The sequence below is a fragment of the Chroicocephalus ridibundus genome, chromosome 5 (genome assembly GCF_963924245.1).
Source record: "Chroicocephalus ridibundus chromosome 5, bChrRid1.1, whole genome shotgun sequence".
In the NCBI taxonomy this organism is placed as follows: Eukaryota; Metazoa; Chordata; class Aves; order Charadriiformes; family Laridae; genus Chroicocephalus; species Chroicocephalus ridibundus.
The window spans coordinates 51,157,495-51,174,670 of NC_086288.1; the positions used below are offsets into that span (position 1 = coordinate 51,157,495).

The following is a 17,176-nucleotide window of genomic DNA, read 5'->3' on the forward strand; positions in this document are numbered from 1 at the left end:
CTGCATATTTTAATACTATGTTTGTGGCTGTACTATTGGAGCTCTTTCATTACTTTTCTGCAAAGACAAATGAAACGGCCTTACGGTTGAGTAAATATGGTAGGTCTGGTGTTATTTTCGAATCTAGCCTTTGGATGAAGGCGGAATGGAGATACTGAAGTAGATACAAGTGGATAAATAAGTCCACGTTTCTAGGAAGCATCGCTTTCCTGTTAGGATGTCGCTTTGAGAAATGTCTTCACCGAGGATGTGCTGGCATCTCAGTGATGTAAACGAGAAGGCGGATATGGAATATGGCACCAGGATAAGCAGTCAGGTGGTAACGTGGAGAGAGAAAATAATTTCCTATCAGAGCTTGGCATGGGAGTACAAATTTCCTTCGGTGCATAATTGTGGAGGACTTGGGAGAAAGGGGGTGGGTAAGGAGAGCCTTTTTGATGTGGCAGTAGTCACCTTACAGCTTGCAAATTCGTGTAGCCAATTGAATGGGTCAGCTATTTTATAAAATTAATGGTTACTTGGAAGGCGTTGGTTGTAAGACCGTTTTTTGAAGGAAAAGAGAGAAACTACCTAAATTCACCCTTCACTGCACCTTCAAATTAGCTTCTCTATGACCTGCAGTCATTGGAGGTAATAAGACAGCTGTATAAATGTATTTACTTTTTTCCTTTCAGTTTACACTGACGGAAATTACAAAAGTGATACATCAAGTGTTATTTTTAATGTTCTTATCAAGTTGATAGCACCCAGCGTATAGTTATTTTATATTTTCTAGCGTCGGCAGGAAGGGAAGTTTTTGGAACGTGTTATAAGGGAAACAGACCGTACTCTATTCTGCTGCCTTTCTGGTGAATAGCAGGCTACAAAAATATGCAAGATTCCTGGAGGACAGATCATATATACTAATACCTTGTGTATGGTGATGATAGGTTAATGCATAGTCCATCCTACATTACTTTGCTCACAGGCAACTCTGAACTTTAGCACCAGATAATCTAGTGTCTCTCTAGTAGATTTGAAAAGCTGCTTCTGTCCAAAGCATATAATAGATTATACCATAAACTGAATTTTTTTAAACGTATTTTGTGTGCAGTAAAGAAATACCTGTTAATCATGGTGGAACCAAAAGCAAGGTTTCTACTATCCTTCTTGTTAACGTTAAGAAATAATACCATTGCATGGAAATTGTTCTGATAGTACAATGGTGCGATGAGCTACACCTGGAAAGTAGATGTTTGAGAATCTTTTTGAATGTTTCATAGCAATCAAATTAAATTGACTAAGTATGGAAAAGTGAAGTGCTAGCCCATACGTACTTCAGAGTATTCTTATGTTGGGCAAAATTACTTTGCCCTGGAGCACCATTGATGTAGGTTCTCATATTTGACATAATTTGAAACTAATAAAATATATAAGTGACTTAAAGCATGTGTTAAATTTCAAGGGGTACTCAACAGGTGATGGCTCAGTTTCTAGTTTTGTCCCCATCGTTTCATCTTGTTCTATTTTTATCTTGGTGCAAGATAGCAATTTGATCTTGTTTTGAACTTTGGTATTCAGCTCCCCGGCACAAATTGGAGCTATTTTATATTCTTCCATATTTGGGGTAAGGAAAAATATATGGCAAATGGCTGGAAAACTATAGCATGATGTGCTATTGAAATAGACTTTCATAGCAGCTTTAACATTTTTCTTCTGCTGTCTGTGAAGGATACTGTCAGTTTTTTGTGTGGCTCTTTGGAGAAGCACAGGGTGGTCTTGTTCTGTTGGCTGGCAGAGATGGCTATTTACCCATCTTTGCAAAACCAAAATACTAAAATACTGACATCTCACATCTGTGCTAAAACGCACATAACAAATTAGAAAATTTGAGTTTTAAAATAATAATAATCATCTTTAAACATATTTGGCCTTGAAGGCTAACATCAGAATTCCACGTTTCCTTTGTTATGGTCAAAAACATAATAGAGAGTGAACGTTGTCCTGTTCTCTGAGCTCTGCTTTACTAAATAAGAGATACACCAAGCAGCAGATGATGAAATATTTAATGACAAAAATATTTTCAAGAAAGAAGGCTGAAGCTAGGGAAGATTTTCTTAGAAACGTGATCTAAACACCATTTGAAATATTTTGAAAAGCTACTGATAAAAGAAGCAGTAGGAAGGACATGCAGTAATGCAGCCTTCTGTCATAATGTTTGGGACCCATTTCATTTATTTATTCATTATAATAAGTTGAAGTGTAAATGTTCCTGCTGTGGCATGGGTTAGTCTGTGGAGCTGAGGTTCCCAAGATCGTGTATCAGATAAATCAATTGTGGAACTTGCCAGCCTTGGTGGGATGCCATTGGAGCAAAGAACCTGACTGCACTGGCACTCAGAAACATCTAAATTGGGGAGTTATCTCTTTAGTAGAGAATGCCCAGATTCTACTTTGATAATAAAGCCAGAAGGATTTAAGCCAAAGTATGAACCTTGGAGAGCAGCGTGGGATGAAAGATAAGAATATGGATCATTTTGCTATATGGACTACTCGCCAAGGCTTTCAATCAGATACTTCATAATGAAATTAATGTTGTGGTTTTTCAGTGGATGCAAAATGCAGACCATCAGAAATTGTTTCATAGTAACACTCCCGAACAAACCGGAAATACATGCTGTGATTAAATGTGGAACATGACTGAAATTCATCAGTAGTGCAAAAAAAACCAAGTAGTAGGCTTAAAATGTGTAGCAGAAAGTGCACATACAATATCCGTTCATCAGACGAATGCTTGACTTAAAAGTGGTAGTGATAGCTGAGTCTTCAGAAACGCCGCAAGTAAGGATAGCAGCTACAATTGCTTAACACGACTTAGTTCTACAGTCAAACCTTTTTAGATTTTCCTATAAGAAGTAGGTACAACTGAATTTGTCTAAAGAACTGAATTTGATATGGCAGTGAAGTAATCTATGGAACTAATGCTATGCTGAGAGAAAGGACAGCAAAAATGACAAGAGATACGCATTGCAAACCTCTCAACACCAAAGATTTGGAAAGTGGACAAGAAGGATTTGGTTTGTTGGACAGGAAAGTGTTTTATCTTTCTGTCTCCAAGTTAAATGGGTAAGCTACACAATATCTGCAGAAACATAAAACGTGCCTCAAATTCTAGACCTTTTACTTGTAACAGTAATTTTAACCTCTCTTCTGGAGAGATTCTTGATGTAGACGTGGGAAAAGAAATAGAAAGGGAATGAAGAACACTGTGGACGGTAATAATGCATTTTGGCAAGAGCATGTTAAAGCACATGGAGATACTTCAAATAATGTCCAAACCAGAAAGGCCACTTATTAGCAAGTATTTGGATTTGTTTGGAGGGGATTTAGTGTTCCAGGTCTCTTGTGAGCTCGGGCCTTGTTTGAGTGGCATACATCCTGGCATCCATCTGCCGGTTGCGTGTGTGTTTTTTGCTTAGATGGAATTATTAACACAATTGCATGTATATAGTTACGGTCTATGTGTAAAGTAGACCAGAACTAGCACTGTGTGGCCAGGATTACATTATAGACATAGTTACATTGATCACATATGGATATATATGTAGTTCTTGAGGTGCAAGTCTATAAGTAAAATTCCATAGTACCACTGTGTCAGTGTCAACTACCTCTGAACTTTACCTTCCAGTTCTTTACTTAATGTAAATTAAGTAAAGAACTGGAAGGATGTGAAGTTGAATGTACTGGATGAAAGAAGTCACATATATTTTTACATGTTACCTCTCCACATTAGAGAGGTGCATGATCAGTGCAATGTATTGCTGTTTCTATAAACGACAGAAGACATGGCCAAATACTGCTCTATGGTAAAGATTATGATACACTCCTATGTATATATATCTCTCTCTAGGCTTTTGTACTATTGACAAGGCCTCATGTATCACCAGTGTCACAGCACTGCTTTTTAGGATTATTACAATGCACCAAGTGTGCTTCTGGCATCTAAATGCACCCATTTGGGTGAAGAGGTTTTAATGCCCTGATACAAGACAGTAGAGTTTTAAGAGACTACGCAACATGATTGTATTCTCTGTATTAAAAATTAGTTGCTATCTGGTCTGATCTGGGCAACATTGTTTATTTCTGCGGAAGTATAGCCGACAATGTTTTGTTAATGCTACAATTTGATTCATTGCCTATATTGATAGCTTATTTTGTAGTGTCATCGATTTGATTTTCCCTTCTCAGAATTTGCACAATCAGAAATTTTCATGATACTCGCAGTGAAGCTTCAGGGAATTGCAGTGCTGTCATGACTACATATGGGAATAAGGGCAGAATCGCTGGCCACAGTGAAGAGGAAACAAACAGATTATAGCACATTTATCTACTGCAGTGAGTATTATGTAGAGCCAGAGGATCCAGGTCCTGAAGGTATGGAGCAAGAAGCCAGAAGTAGGATGCTGAAAAGAAAACGCAGTGGGATTAAAGAGGTGGGAAATCAAGGTAGGCTTTGGACCAGGTGAAAAAACAATGTAAATAAGGCAGGAACTCTGCACCTAAGTGCTGAGCTATTTGAGATTGCATTTGGTTCATTCCCAATCTAAGTAGAAGCCAGATGCACAACTCTGGCCCACCTGAGAGACGGAGAGAGACATAAAGTTGAGTAAAGACCTAGACTGAATGAGTATTTTGGTTGTATTAAATTGTTGAGTCCTGTTTTGCTAGAGAGGGGCCATTCCCTTCAGCTGAACCATTTGGAACTCTCCAGGAGACAGAAAAGTCTCAAGTTTGCATTCGAAAACAAAACTTTTTTTTTTTTTTTACTTTTAGCCATTTGTCAAGCAACTGTTAAGGGCTACCTTTTAGTGTTTATTAAACACTGGTGGTAAATCCAGTAGTTCTTACCATTTTAGGCACAAATGTTCCTCTCTGCTTATCTGCAGAGGAGAAGCAATTCTCTTCTACTTGATTTGTGGTCCCACCACAGTAGTACCTGTATTCTCTCTTCAGACACAAATACAATGTTTTACAAGCATTTTAGTTTACTCAAATCCATGTCCTTCCTTCACGACCCACCTTTGCCAGCAGGAGTGAAACTGACAAAATTGAATTTCTGCAACAGCAGAAAAAGAATATTTCTTCTGATTTTGAAGAAAACGAATGAATGGGAGGAGTCCTGTAACAGAATCTTCTGGCCTTACCCTCATCAGCAAGGGTTGGTTGCAAAAGTTTTTCCTGAGGAGGAGCAAAAAGTCAAGTCTGTCAGTTCTGTAAGCTTGCTTTCTGCAGTAGCAAGTAATATTTAAAGTGAAGAAATTCTTCGCTTCCCATTCTACAGTTCTAAACTGTACAAGTTGGTATTGCCTTGCCTTCATGAGAAGGCAATAAATATGTGTTTTGGTTGAAGAAAAAAGACCGTAACACTTTAGTTCTGAAATTTATCCAGGGGCAAAGGTGTGTGTGGAGGGGTGGGTGGAGACAAACATAAAACAAATTAGAAAAGATCAATAGTAATTTTTTTCCAATATATTTGGTGACAAATAAGCATAAGTGTCACTAACTGTAAGTACACTAACCTTTTTCACACAGTTTTCAAAATATGCTTGATCTTTTTGTGCAAATGTATATTACGTCTCTATATAAACATTATTATGCACTATAAGTGTAAGGAAATTTTCATGTACTCATTTAAAAATACTTTGTAGGTCAGCCTTACCAGCTGAGTGGTTAACTGAAATCATTGTGTATCTACTGCAAGACTAATGAAGTCTTTACTTCAGGTGCTTTTGAATTTGAACTTGGCTCCTTTGGACTAAAGTTTCCTTTTTTTTTTTTTTTCCCTTTCCTAAGTCTTTTCTAAGACTAGTTGTAAATTTTTGAAAGTTTTGGTAGAGATATTTTCAGTTCTCTATCAGCTACTACAGTAATGGTTTTCTTCATGAGAGATAATTATTTTGAATTTGCTGGGTAGAGCTGGTTTGTAACAATTTTTGGCTAACCCACAGTTCAGTTTGGAGTTTTGCATTTTCTTCTAAAGGTAAATTCTGTTTAGATCGCCTAGTAATTTTTCATTATTTTACTATAGTGCGGAGCAGTCACAATGTACTGCATGACAGTAAATATGTCTCTACTCCTATTTGATATTTTAGGGTTTTTCTACAAGAGAATGTGAATAAGCATACTCAAGTTTTCAAATATATTAGCAAGAATACGATGTCATTTTACTTATCTCTCTAAGTATTTTGTCTCATTCTGATCTGAAAATAGGAATAACCTTTGGTCTTAAAATTGATGAGAGCATGGAGAAGACTTACCATAAAGCCATCTTTACAGGAAAAAGCAGCAGCCATCTATTAGCTTTTTCAGTGCCAGCTGAAAGCCTGATTTGTAGGTAACAAAAATAACTTTTGTGGATAAAGTTCTCTTACTGTGAATCTGTGATTAGGTGTGTCATCTTCCCCCTCCCCTTTCCCTCTCTTCCTCTCCCTTATCCTTTCCCACCCCCCCTACCCCGACCCCGAGTAATTCAGTAAGTAATTCACCTGAGAAATGGCTTTAAGAAAACCCTCAGACAAAACAAAAGTGGTGTTTAATAGTGACGCTTGTTGTTGATTACTTACTCTGTTCACTCCCTTTGGCAGAATTGGAAGGAATGGACTACTCCGTTATTTCTGACACACAAGAAATGCATCTCTGAAATTGCAGTAGATGTGGAAGAAAGGAGTGATAAATATCACATAAAATGATAGTGGCCCGGACAGTGAAGGAGGAATCTGACAAGCAGAGTAACTGTATTTGGGTCATAACTCGTGTCAGATGATGGACCTTCAAGTAATTAATAACATTATTTGAAATGTCTGCAAAATAATTTGCCTTACGTAGAACCTGTTGGGTTTTTTTTAGTATGAAAAGCCATTGCAAGGATTGTCCAATTATCATTGTCCGATTAAAATATCTAGAGACCTTTCTCTGATAAGTCAAATCTTTATTTTTACTGAAAGCTATTTGTTCAGAAGCCAAAATATCATGTTTATTCAGCAGCCTCTTTGGCTTTCATGTTTTTTCCTCTTTGTTAGTGAAAACGGTGCTTGTTGGGTCACCAGACAGTCCATATGGAACGATACCAGCTTAAGCTTGTTAGTGGCTACGCGTGTGCGGTGCTTCTGTCGCCTTTCTTTCCCTACCCTCCCCCCAGTTTCCTTTTCTATAGATACAGAGTCATCTAGAAAAATATAAGGGATTACTTTTGCTTCTGTGTGATATGGTGGTCCGGCATGAGTGCACTTAATTTAACTATCAAATCTAATCATATGCTCAGCTGCTTCAGGACCTCACTCTCACAACTCTGATCAACTGGATCTTGTCTGTGATCTATCTAGCTTCATTCTTTCATGTCCTCTCTTCTGGATCTCCTTGCATTAATTCTAAGCTCACAGTACTGCTTGTTTATCTGTTGCTGATCATTTTCTTTCCTTGCCCCTTTTCTTTTCTGCTCTATTGTCCTCTTCTCAACTGGTCCTTTTTCTTGCTTATGGTATTGTGCTACCATGAATTTTGGATAGCAAAGGTGATGCAAAATGCAACTAGCTTCAATTTTGCCCTTCTTTTTTGAAACCCTTTGTTATTCCCGTGTGTAGATTTGCTAGCTTCTTTGGTTTAACTGGATCCCACAACATAGCTTATTTCTTTTACAAGAAGCACTGAGATGCATATCAACAGTTTCCCTTCATTGGCTGTCCTAGAGATGGTGACTAACCTGCAGGTTGCTCTCTACAAGTTTCATCTCCCCAGTGGGACTATATTTTCTTACAGGTACATCTATTATCTTTGCTCATTATTCTGCCTTTTACTTAAGCCTCTTCTTATTTGGTTCTATTAAATCTTTGTACAAACGGTCTATTTTCCATATTCTATAATCCGTATCTACTGTTTCTGATAATTTTTCTATCTCAGATTACTGCCTTTCTCTTCACCTTCCCATTTACTATTGACCTGGGTGCATTGACGTGCTTTTACCAGTTGTATGCCTGGATTTGTTGTTTCTCCAGGCTCCAGCAATTTGAGGGGCGTTTTTTAGTGCTTTCAGCTGGTTTTAGTGACCAGTGTTAGTGAGAATCATTTATTGAACCTTCACTTACCAAAGTTCTAAAATCTGCCTACTGCGTATCTTCGGACATATTAGGCAAATCAAGGTAACCCCTAAGCATTCAGGGTCTTTCACTGCATGGTCTTATTGGTCTTCATATTTTTGTGACATGGAATTACTACCCTTGGGTTTGTTAGCTATAGAGAGAGTAACTTGATTTCTTTAAGCCATGTCTTTTCACTTAGTTATTTACTGTCATTCTCCAGACAAGGCCCTGAGCAGCTTGATCTGCACTGGCCCTGATTTAAGCAGGGGGTTGGAATAGATGATCTCAGAAAATCCCTTCCAGCCTAAGTTTTCTGTGATTCTATGGTGATTTTTACGTTTTGAAACTCTTAAGCTATCACTTTTTTTAATGCATCCAGTGTTTTGAGATTGACTACACCAGTAACAGTCAAATTTGATTATTTTCTGAGTTGTCCTGGTCTGCCTCAAGCTTGATGGCTTTCTGTTTAAAGAACTAAGTGATGAGAGTAAGAGTTATTGTTAAGCAGGACAAAAAAAAAATACAAGTAGAATTATGGATTAAAACAAAGAGTTACAAAATGCAGATGTCTTGATCCGGAAATCCAGATGCTGGTAAGCAGCTACCAGAGCCGCATTCAAAAATATTTTTCAACTTAACCGTGCGGTTGATGGACAGGAGGAAGCCACACGAGGCGGTGTGGGTCCTGGTCCTCTTGTGAGAAGCTGTGATTTGCAGCAGCCTCAGGCAGGGAAGTAGGGAGCTGCCGGCGGGTTCTGCTCGGGCTGGGTCAGGCCACCACTGGAGGGCGTCCGCAGCCGCAGGAAAGCTGCTCACTTGTAGGCTTGTTATTTAGATAGAGGGAATTTAGATGCCCAAATCAAATCTCTGTTTTGCATTCTGGTTTACTCGCTTAAGAATCTGTGGGAAGGAAGTACAGATTTTGCAATGATTTAGTGTTTTGGGGGTTTTTGGTGGTTGTTTTTTTTAAGGAATTTTGCCATCATCTCCGTAACCATGAGCGTCACGTGTTCTGTAACGGGTTTGCCTTTTGCCTGGGGATTTATAGAATTTGTCATCAGTTGTTTCTTAAAATAAATATGATTTCAGTTAAATCTGCTGAATCACAGCTTGAAACATTGTCATATTATTAATTGGCTTGAGAGTCCGTCTCTGATGTCCGTGTTTTCAGGGAAGATCTTGTGAAAAGTACATGAGTTCTCTTTCGGTTTAGTGAGCTCTTTGTTTTGTTCTGATGGAGTTTTGAGTTTCCTTTTACCTCTCAGTCCTCTTCAAAAGGGTTAGTACAGTCGGAGATTTTATTGTTAATTCAGACTTCATCTGGCTAAAGAAAGATTAGAACCTTTTCTGTCGTAGATTCACTTGGAGTTCAGGTATACTTACTCTTCTGACCTTGTTTAATGCCAGCTTTTCAGGTTCCTGTTTGCCCCTAGAGAATGGTTTTCATTGCTCAAATGAGTCTATAAAGCTTGTATGGAGAGAGCAGCACATTAGGGAGATGGGAGCATTTGCTAAGGAGTGATGGAGTTAGGATTTTTAGATATATTTTTTTTTCTGTATCTTTGTGCGTGAAAAGGTTTCAGTTGTCTGATTGCTTTGAGTTCAGGCTTGACACCCTTAAGAAGCTTTGTTCAGTTATAAGCATTTGTACATTGTTACTCCTGATGTAGAGGTCGCAAATATGCAAGTTTCAGGAATATGCCAGTTGGAAGCATTATAACTGTGTACATTAATAAACAAGGTGATGAGATTCAGAAGAGATTTCATCTGTAGCAATTGACAATTCAATAGTTGTTCATCATGGGTTTTACTGAACTTTTTTTGGAAGCAAGCGAGACCAGATTTAATGAATTTTTTATTTGATGTGACAGTTCTGAGACTTGATCATATATGAAACTGGTTACCTTGACAATGGATGTGATGATTATTGTGCTGAGCTTTCATAATATTTATGGTGGTGTATTTTTCTATACCATGTGTACACTGGACCTGGTAATATGAAGAGTTTAGGCATATGAATTTTAAAAATGAAAACTATCATCTTACCTGGTCTAGGGGTACAAAGGAGTCATTCTCCCAGATTCATTTGTTTGCTACAATAGTATAATGTTGAAATGGGCAGGGTTAGCTTTTAGAACCCTTGGAAAATCTGTCTAGGGCAGATAATAGTGCAGTTTTAGTTTGTTGGATGTTTTCAAGTTTCTGTATGAAAAATGGGTGTTAGATGATGTTACTGTTGTTATTAAAAAGCTGAAACCCCAGCGGTTGCTTGGACCACTTAAATTTTGCACGGTGTGACCACTGCCTTGAAGGATCAGCTGTTTCCCGGTGGGCTGGTGTTCATGATAGAAAATGCTCACTTTTTGTTTGTTCTCATAGCCAGAAGGCTTTGGGAAGATTTGGGGGCCTCTTGGTAGCGCGAGGAGGAGAAGCGTGTGCTGCTGCTGCTGCTGTCCATGGTGTAGGTGCTACAGTGACGCAGCCTCTGGGGTTTTCTGTGCTGGCACGACCTCTGGGAAATAAACTCATCTGTTTTACATTGTTATTAATGATATTATCTTAAGTCTGACTCTGACTTGTTTTAAGCAATGCACTACCTTTGAGTAATTAGTGTGGGTAAGGCTCGTGCTGTAGATTGTTAACAGATAGTTGAAATGAAAGCTGTGATTTTACTCTCTGCTTTTGTTTTAATAAAATTGATGATTCGCCGATCTGTTTTTCTTGGACTTTTTCGTAATGCATATTAACAGATATTGAAGTAGTTTGGTTATGAAGACTGTAAGCAACACTTTCTTTAGTAAAACTTGAATGAAGTACATTGAGCGTTACATTAGTGGGGACATATCTACCTGAATACTTGGTAGCTTTTGACATTTCTGTATTATTAAAGATATTCTCTGTCTTTTTGTCTTAATATAGCAGTGTAAGACTGGAAACATCTGGGCTGAATGGACTTTAGCATCAAAAGAAGTTCTCAACTGTTAACTCGAAAAATTAACTACATCAAAATGAAGCAGGTGCCAGAGATCCTTGGAAATACCAATGGGAAAACTCAGAATTGTGAAGTGAATCGCGAGTGTTCTGTCTACTTGGGCAAAGCACAACTTTCTGCCACTCTACAAGAAGGTGTCATGCAAAAATATAATGGCCATGAGGCTCTTCCATTTATTCCAGCTGATAAATTGAAAGATCTAACCTCTCGTGTGTTTAATGGCGAGTCTGGGGCCCAAGATGCCAAGCTGCGCTTTGAACCCCAGGAAATAAAGGGAGTTGGAACACCACCCAACACTACTCCTATCAAGAATGGCTCTCCAGAAATTAAGCTGAAAATCACTAAAACCTACATGAATGGAAAACCTCTTTTTGAATCTTCCATTTGTGGAGACAATGGTGCAGATGTGTCTCAGTCAGAGGAAAATGAACAAAAGCCAGCAAACAAGGAGAGGAGAAACAGAAAAAGAAGCATAAAATATGACTCCTTACTTGAGCAAGGTCTTGTTGAAGCAGCATTAGTATCAAAGACTTCAAGCCCCACTGAAAAGAAGGTAGTACTTTTTTTTGCATTCTTTCTTTTGTTAGTTTTGTTAATCGTAACTGAGATTTCATTTGTTCATATGCTGATCTTCATTTCAGGTATTTAAATAGGTGCTACCCACAAACAGGTCACTTCCTGTGATACTCTCTTGAAGGACAGATACACTACAGTTCTGGTCCATGTTTCTTGCCTAGGTTAGGAGTACCACATAAATTCTGTTTCTGTATAAGTAAAATAAGACTCCACAGCAATCAGGGCATGTAGTGGTATGGGATATATGAAACAGAAGCTTCATCCAGACACGCAGCCAGGATGTGCACCTGGGCAAGGGAGCTGCAGAGGCCTCTAAATTTAGAGATAGCCTTTAACTGTTGAAGCATGAGGTATTCTAGCGTCCTGATAAACAGATGTTTCAGAAAAAAAAAAATGATTTCTATATTCCTGGATCTGAATTAAAAGAAAAATGTACTCAGCTGTCAGTTGGCTGATAAGCTAGGCTCTTTACCTTCAGATTTTGGCAGCTGGAATGTAGTCACTACCCTTATTTGTCATCTGAAAAGAGCTGGTTTTGCTTGCTATAACCTAGTGAATTGTATTGATTGAAAAGGTCTAGATACTTGTATTAAACATCATTAACTTTGTGGTCAAGTTAATTTGTTTTTTGCTTCTTTTAAACATGGTCAGAAATGGAAATTTCACTTTTTTAATTTGCTTTACCATGTTGTAAATAAGGATGCTGCTGGGAGCCCGTTTCCCCCTTTATTTAGTTTTTGTTGCTAGACACCATTTAAAGGAATGTGGTTTGCAATCATTTTATCTTGGAGGAGGAAACTTACATAGCAGGGATACTTCTACCTATATTGAGTTTCTCAACAGGTAATTCAGAATAGTGTTGTATAACAATGGTAGACGTTAATTAATACTTTGGCTACTGAACAGATTCTGGTTTTATGCACCTTAAATGCGAAATGTATGTTCTAGTTTTCTGTGAACTGCAGGTTTACTAGTTAATGTTGATTCTTACTTTCTCCCAGGGACAGAGAAGGTGCAGAGAAGAACCACACACATAGATGCTGTATTACTGATTTTATTTACCCTTCTTTTCATTAAAACTACTCAGTGAATGAGTTTACAGAACTGTGTAAACATTCTTTTCAGTATCGGAAATTTATCATTTATTTATGCTTTGAACATATTACTCATCCTAGAATGATCAATACTGATGTTTTCAGGAATTTTATTAAGCAGAGTGTTTTAACACAATTTGGTTCAGACTTTTCCAAATCACTGCTGAGAGGTAAAAAGTATGGGCACAGTCCATAGTTGGAGTAATACTTTGTCCTGTTAATTGTTAATGAGGATAAATTGGACTAAAGGGTGGTGTATTTATTAGCATCAACAACTCTGGCATAGTTGTGTGGCTTTTTATTTTCTGTAATAAGAAAGAGGAGGCAATATTTAATATGTCCATCTACACAGTTTATTCTGAGGGCTTTCACATCTGTTGTCGATTAAGGGTGGCCTTTAATTTTTCCTAGTGAGTGGTTCACTTAAGATTAAAAGAAGGGTTGGTCTGGCTTCTCTGAGTTGTCTTTTGGCCAGAAAGGGTCAGGAGAAATCCATGTCAACGCTGTTTCCCAGAGTGCTTGAGACATGATGGCTGGAGAGCAATAGGGTTATTTGCTCCTGTGCCAAACCAGTGAGCTACCAAATCAGGACAACCACCTGCTCGATCTCAGACTTTGCAATATTATAACCCTATTCTTCTCAGAGCACTTGAAACAGAGGGTCATGCTTCTGCCCTTTTTTTTTCTTCTTTTTTTTTCTTTTTTTTTTTTTTGCATGGCGCACTTTAAAGTGCAAAGGGCAAAAAGCATTTGAAGGTCACAAGATGTTGTTGTATGATATAACTCCTTGATTGTAAAAAGTCTGGGGCTTTTCTTTCTCTCACAGAGAGGGTTTGCAACTGTGCAGGTTTAAAATACATAAAGAAAAACATAATAACTAGGGAAGAAGCTGAAGGAGGTTTTTCAAATATTTGTCCACAGGTAGAGTAGTGATATACATGTGTTCTCTGTGATCATTAACTGTACTATCTTAATATCAGTGTTCTTTGGTTTCAGGCCCCTGCTCTAGTGTTATTTCATCACCAACATCCAAAGCCTTAATGTTAGTGTATTGTGCTGTGGTTTTATGTAGCCGATTGTGGCTGCAAAGTGGAAGTTAGAGAAATATTCTTGGAGTAAAAGCTGAGTAATTTTGCACTTGCCTACCTGTTTATTGTAGGTTACAGGTTAATGTAGAACCTGTTTGTCTGGTTTTATTTCTGGGCTGGTTTATCTCTCAATTTCTTGTTGTCCAAGCTCTTACTCTTTTGATTTAGCAAAAATTGCCATGGTTCAAATACTGCCTTTTGTGTAAAGTAATTATATCTTCATTTGATGGACAGGGCAGATTACTATCTTGCTGAGGTGAGAGGCATATCGTTTAACAAATGTTCCAGTGCTCTGTTGTTGGGTTTTCTTGTTTGGGCGTTTTCTGTTAACATAAAGGAAGGCTGTTTAAAACTTTATCTGCAAGTCAGTTTTCAATTGGGAATAAACGTGATCTGCCCAGCTCTGACGTGTGTTAGATTTCTGTTGATAACCACCAGCTTTTCCAGGCCTCCGAGAGACAGCTGTACTGCTTTCACTTTCCCAAGGTAAAGGAGAGGGAGTGGGACAAGCCGTGGCTTTTTCCTCCTTCCTCTCCTGCCTCTCACGCTTCTTTCCCCCTGCCCCTGGTATCTCTCCACCTGAGGAGTTTACTTTAAAAAGCAGGTCTCTTCTGATAAGGCCTGGTTCAGCAGCTTTTATGCCAAGGCACTACACTGATAGTGGTCTGACACCACCTCCCAGCATTCTGTGTTATTGGTGGTAGGTAATCACATGTTAGATGTTTGAATCCACGCCAAACCCATGGACTCTGATAGTTGCCCACTTGATAGTGCTGCTCACGAGTGGCAGTGTGCTTCAGTACTAGATTTTGTGGTGGCTGCGTTTTGAGTCATTGTTTTTGTCAGTTCTTGCAACACTGCCAGTTAGGAATGAGGACTTTTCTAGATTTTGCTCACTGAATGCTTTTGTTAAAAGTGAAACAATCCTGTTTGGAGGAGAATGGCAGAGGTTTACTTCACCCAAGCGTGGCCAGCAGGTTGAGGGAGGTGATTCTGCCCCTCTACTCTGCTCTGGTGAGACCCCACCTGGAGTTACTGCATCCAGTTCTGGAGTCCAGCACAGAAAGGACATGGACCTGTTGGAGCAGGTCCAGAGGAGGGCCATGAAGATGATCAGAGGGCTGGAGCACCTCTCCTATGAGGGCAGGCTGAGAGAGTTGGGGTTGTTCAGCCTGGAGAAGAGGAGGGTCTGGGGAGACCTTATTCTGGCCTTTCAGTACTTAAAGGGGGTCTACAGGAGAGATAAGCAGGGACTCTTTATGCAGGGGTGTAGTGTAGGATGAGGGGTAACAGTTTTAAACTGAAAGAGGGGAGATGTAGATTATATATTAGGAAGAAATTCTTTACTGTGAGGGTGATGAGACACTGGAACAGGTTGCCCAGAGAAGCTGTGGATGCCTCATCCCTGGAAGTGTTCAAGATCAGGCTGGATGGGGCTTTGAGCAACCTGGTCAGTGGGAGGTGTCCCCGCCCGTGGCAGGGGGGTTGGAACTAGATGATTTTTAAGGTCCCTTCCAACCTGAACCATTCTATGATTCATATATTAATACAAAGTGATCCAAGTCCATTCCGTAGAGCAATCCAGAGTTTCTGTATGGGAAACAGAGAGAGTACATATATCTGCAGCTCTCATGCAGGTGGTCCCAAAGTAGGTCTGTGCTCTCTAACCCTAAGAACAGCTCAGTATGTGGTACTGGCACATTTGAGCTTGTTCTGCATAAGCCGGTTTGGGCCTACAAGTGGCAGTTTGCCCTTTTGGCATGGCTTCCTGGCATGACTCCACAGCACGGGTGCAGTAGCTCAGAAAAGCAGCAACTCTGTGTCCAGAACAAACCTGGAAATCCACACACTGCTTTACTTGCTAGTTTAGGGATTCCAGATGCGTAACCGTGTGTGTGATCCAAAAGCTGTACCTTCCATGTAGCTTCCTAACCAGTTTTCTTGTAGCCCTCTGATAGTATTATACTAGGAACTTGGCAGTTAGTTACTCTTTCTTCGTGGTACAGTCTATAATGAATTTGCAGCAGCTACGCAGGGGGCAATTGCAAGTTACTGGAGAAATTCCACTAGTCCTTGTCATGTGTTTATGTTGCCATTTCATCCTCACGGAGAAAAGCTGTTCTGGCCAATTCCATTATATCCACTATTTACATAATGTTATAGTGCCTTTCCCAGTGAATGGCAAAGGTTTTGAAACCCGGTAAGGGTAGAACAGAAGCAATCTGAGGATTATCTGCTGCTTTTTGTGCTTCTGTGCTAACCAAATACAGGAAGATGGGGACCACGGGAAGTAGTGATGTTGCCCTGATGCTTGTATCTAATCAGTAGAGATGAGCAGAAACCAGTAAGTTTCCTCTCAGATTGGAAAGCTGTGCCCATCAAGTATTTGGTCATCCTGTTATAACTGTTGCAGCCAGATCCTGAGGTGACCTGTTTTGTTCTAATTTAAAAAAAAGAAAAAAAAGTAAAAAGGAAAAATAAAGTCAAATAAACGTGTCTTTTTCAGAAGAAGGACTTGCTTGATTGTTTTTCGTCACGTTATTAGGAATTCCTGGTCAAGTATGATTACTGAACTTGTCATAAAATGTTCAGCTAAATTGCCACAGGAGTCGGGATCTCTAGTTGTAGCGTAAAATGAACTCAATTATGTTTTCCTTTTCAATAGGCTGTTCTTGAGGTATCAAATCCTGTCTTCTGGCAAGTGATAGCACTGGCTGTCTGGCTGATGTCATCAGAAGCCCAAAGGAGTAGGAATAACCCTAAAAATCTCTTCTGGGTGATCCCTTCAGGAACAAGAGAAAGAACTTCTTTATCCTGTTTGGAAGGGTTCCCAAGCTACTGTTTTGCGTTAGTTTATGTTTAGCTACGCCTTGAAAACTTGCTTGTGCCAAGCAGCTCACAGTGTGCAGCAGTAATTGTTACTTTGGAATTTTAAATTGTTCTTTCTTAGCGCCTCATTGGAAAAGTATCTTAAAGAAGTACTTGTAGGTTAAGAAACACCAAAAAGCATACAGCGTCAAGAGCATACTGGTTGGAGGGAGATTAGAAGCTATGAGTAGTATCAAGAGCGGCTGCAAAATTAATTACAGAAAGCTTAAATATTTGTTCAAGGCTTTCCATACCAAACTTCCTGTTCTTGTATGTGAAAGTGGCTGAACTAAGTACACTTTCTGCGTGAAACTCTCGTCTCAAATAAGTTGTTGTAAATAAGTTGTGGGGGGTTTTCTCTCCTTATAAGCACATTGGTGGAAGAATTCTCATCAAATATGGAATAATATCTTGAAGTGATGACAGAATTGCTATATAATAATA

At 39.1% G+C, this 17,176-nt stretch overlaps 1 protein-coding gene across 4 annotated transcripts in view; it reads left to right on the forward strand.

Annotated features, from left to right (window-relative positions):
* NSD2 (nuclear receptor binding SET domain protein 2) overlaps positions 1-17,176 on the forward strand; it is a 103,336-nt gene that overhangs the window by 28,810 nt on the left and 57,350 nt on the right. For all 4 annotated transcript variants that reach the window (XM_063335538.1, XM_063335537.1, XM_063335539.1 and 1 more), the window contains exon 2: positions 11,034-11,659. In XM_063335538.1, coding sequence (XP_063191608.1) covers positions 11,063-11,659 — 597 coding nt within the window. In that variant the 5' untranslated portion in view covers positions 11,034-11,062. The remainder of the gene's footprint in view (positions 1-11,033; positions 11,660-17,176) is intronic.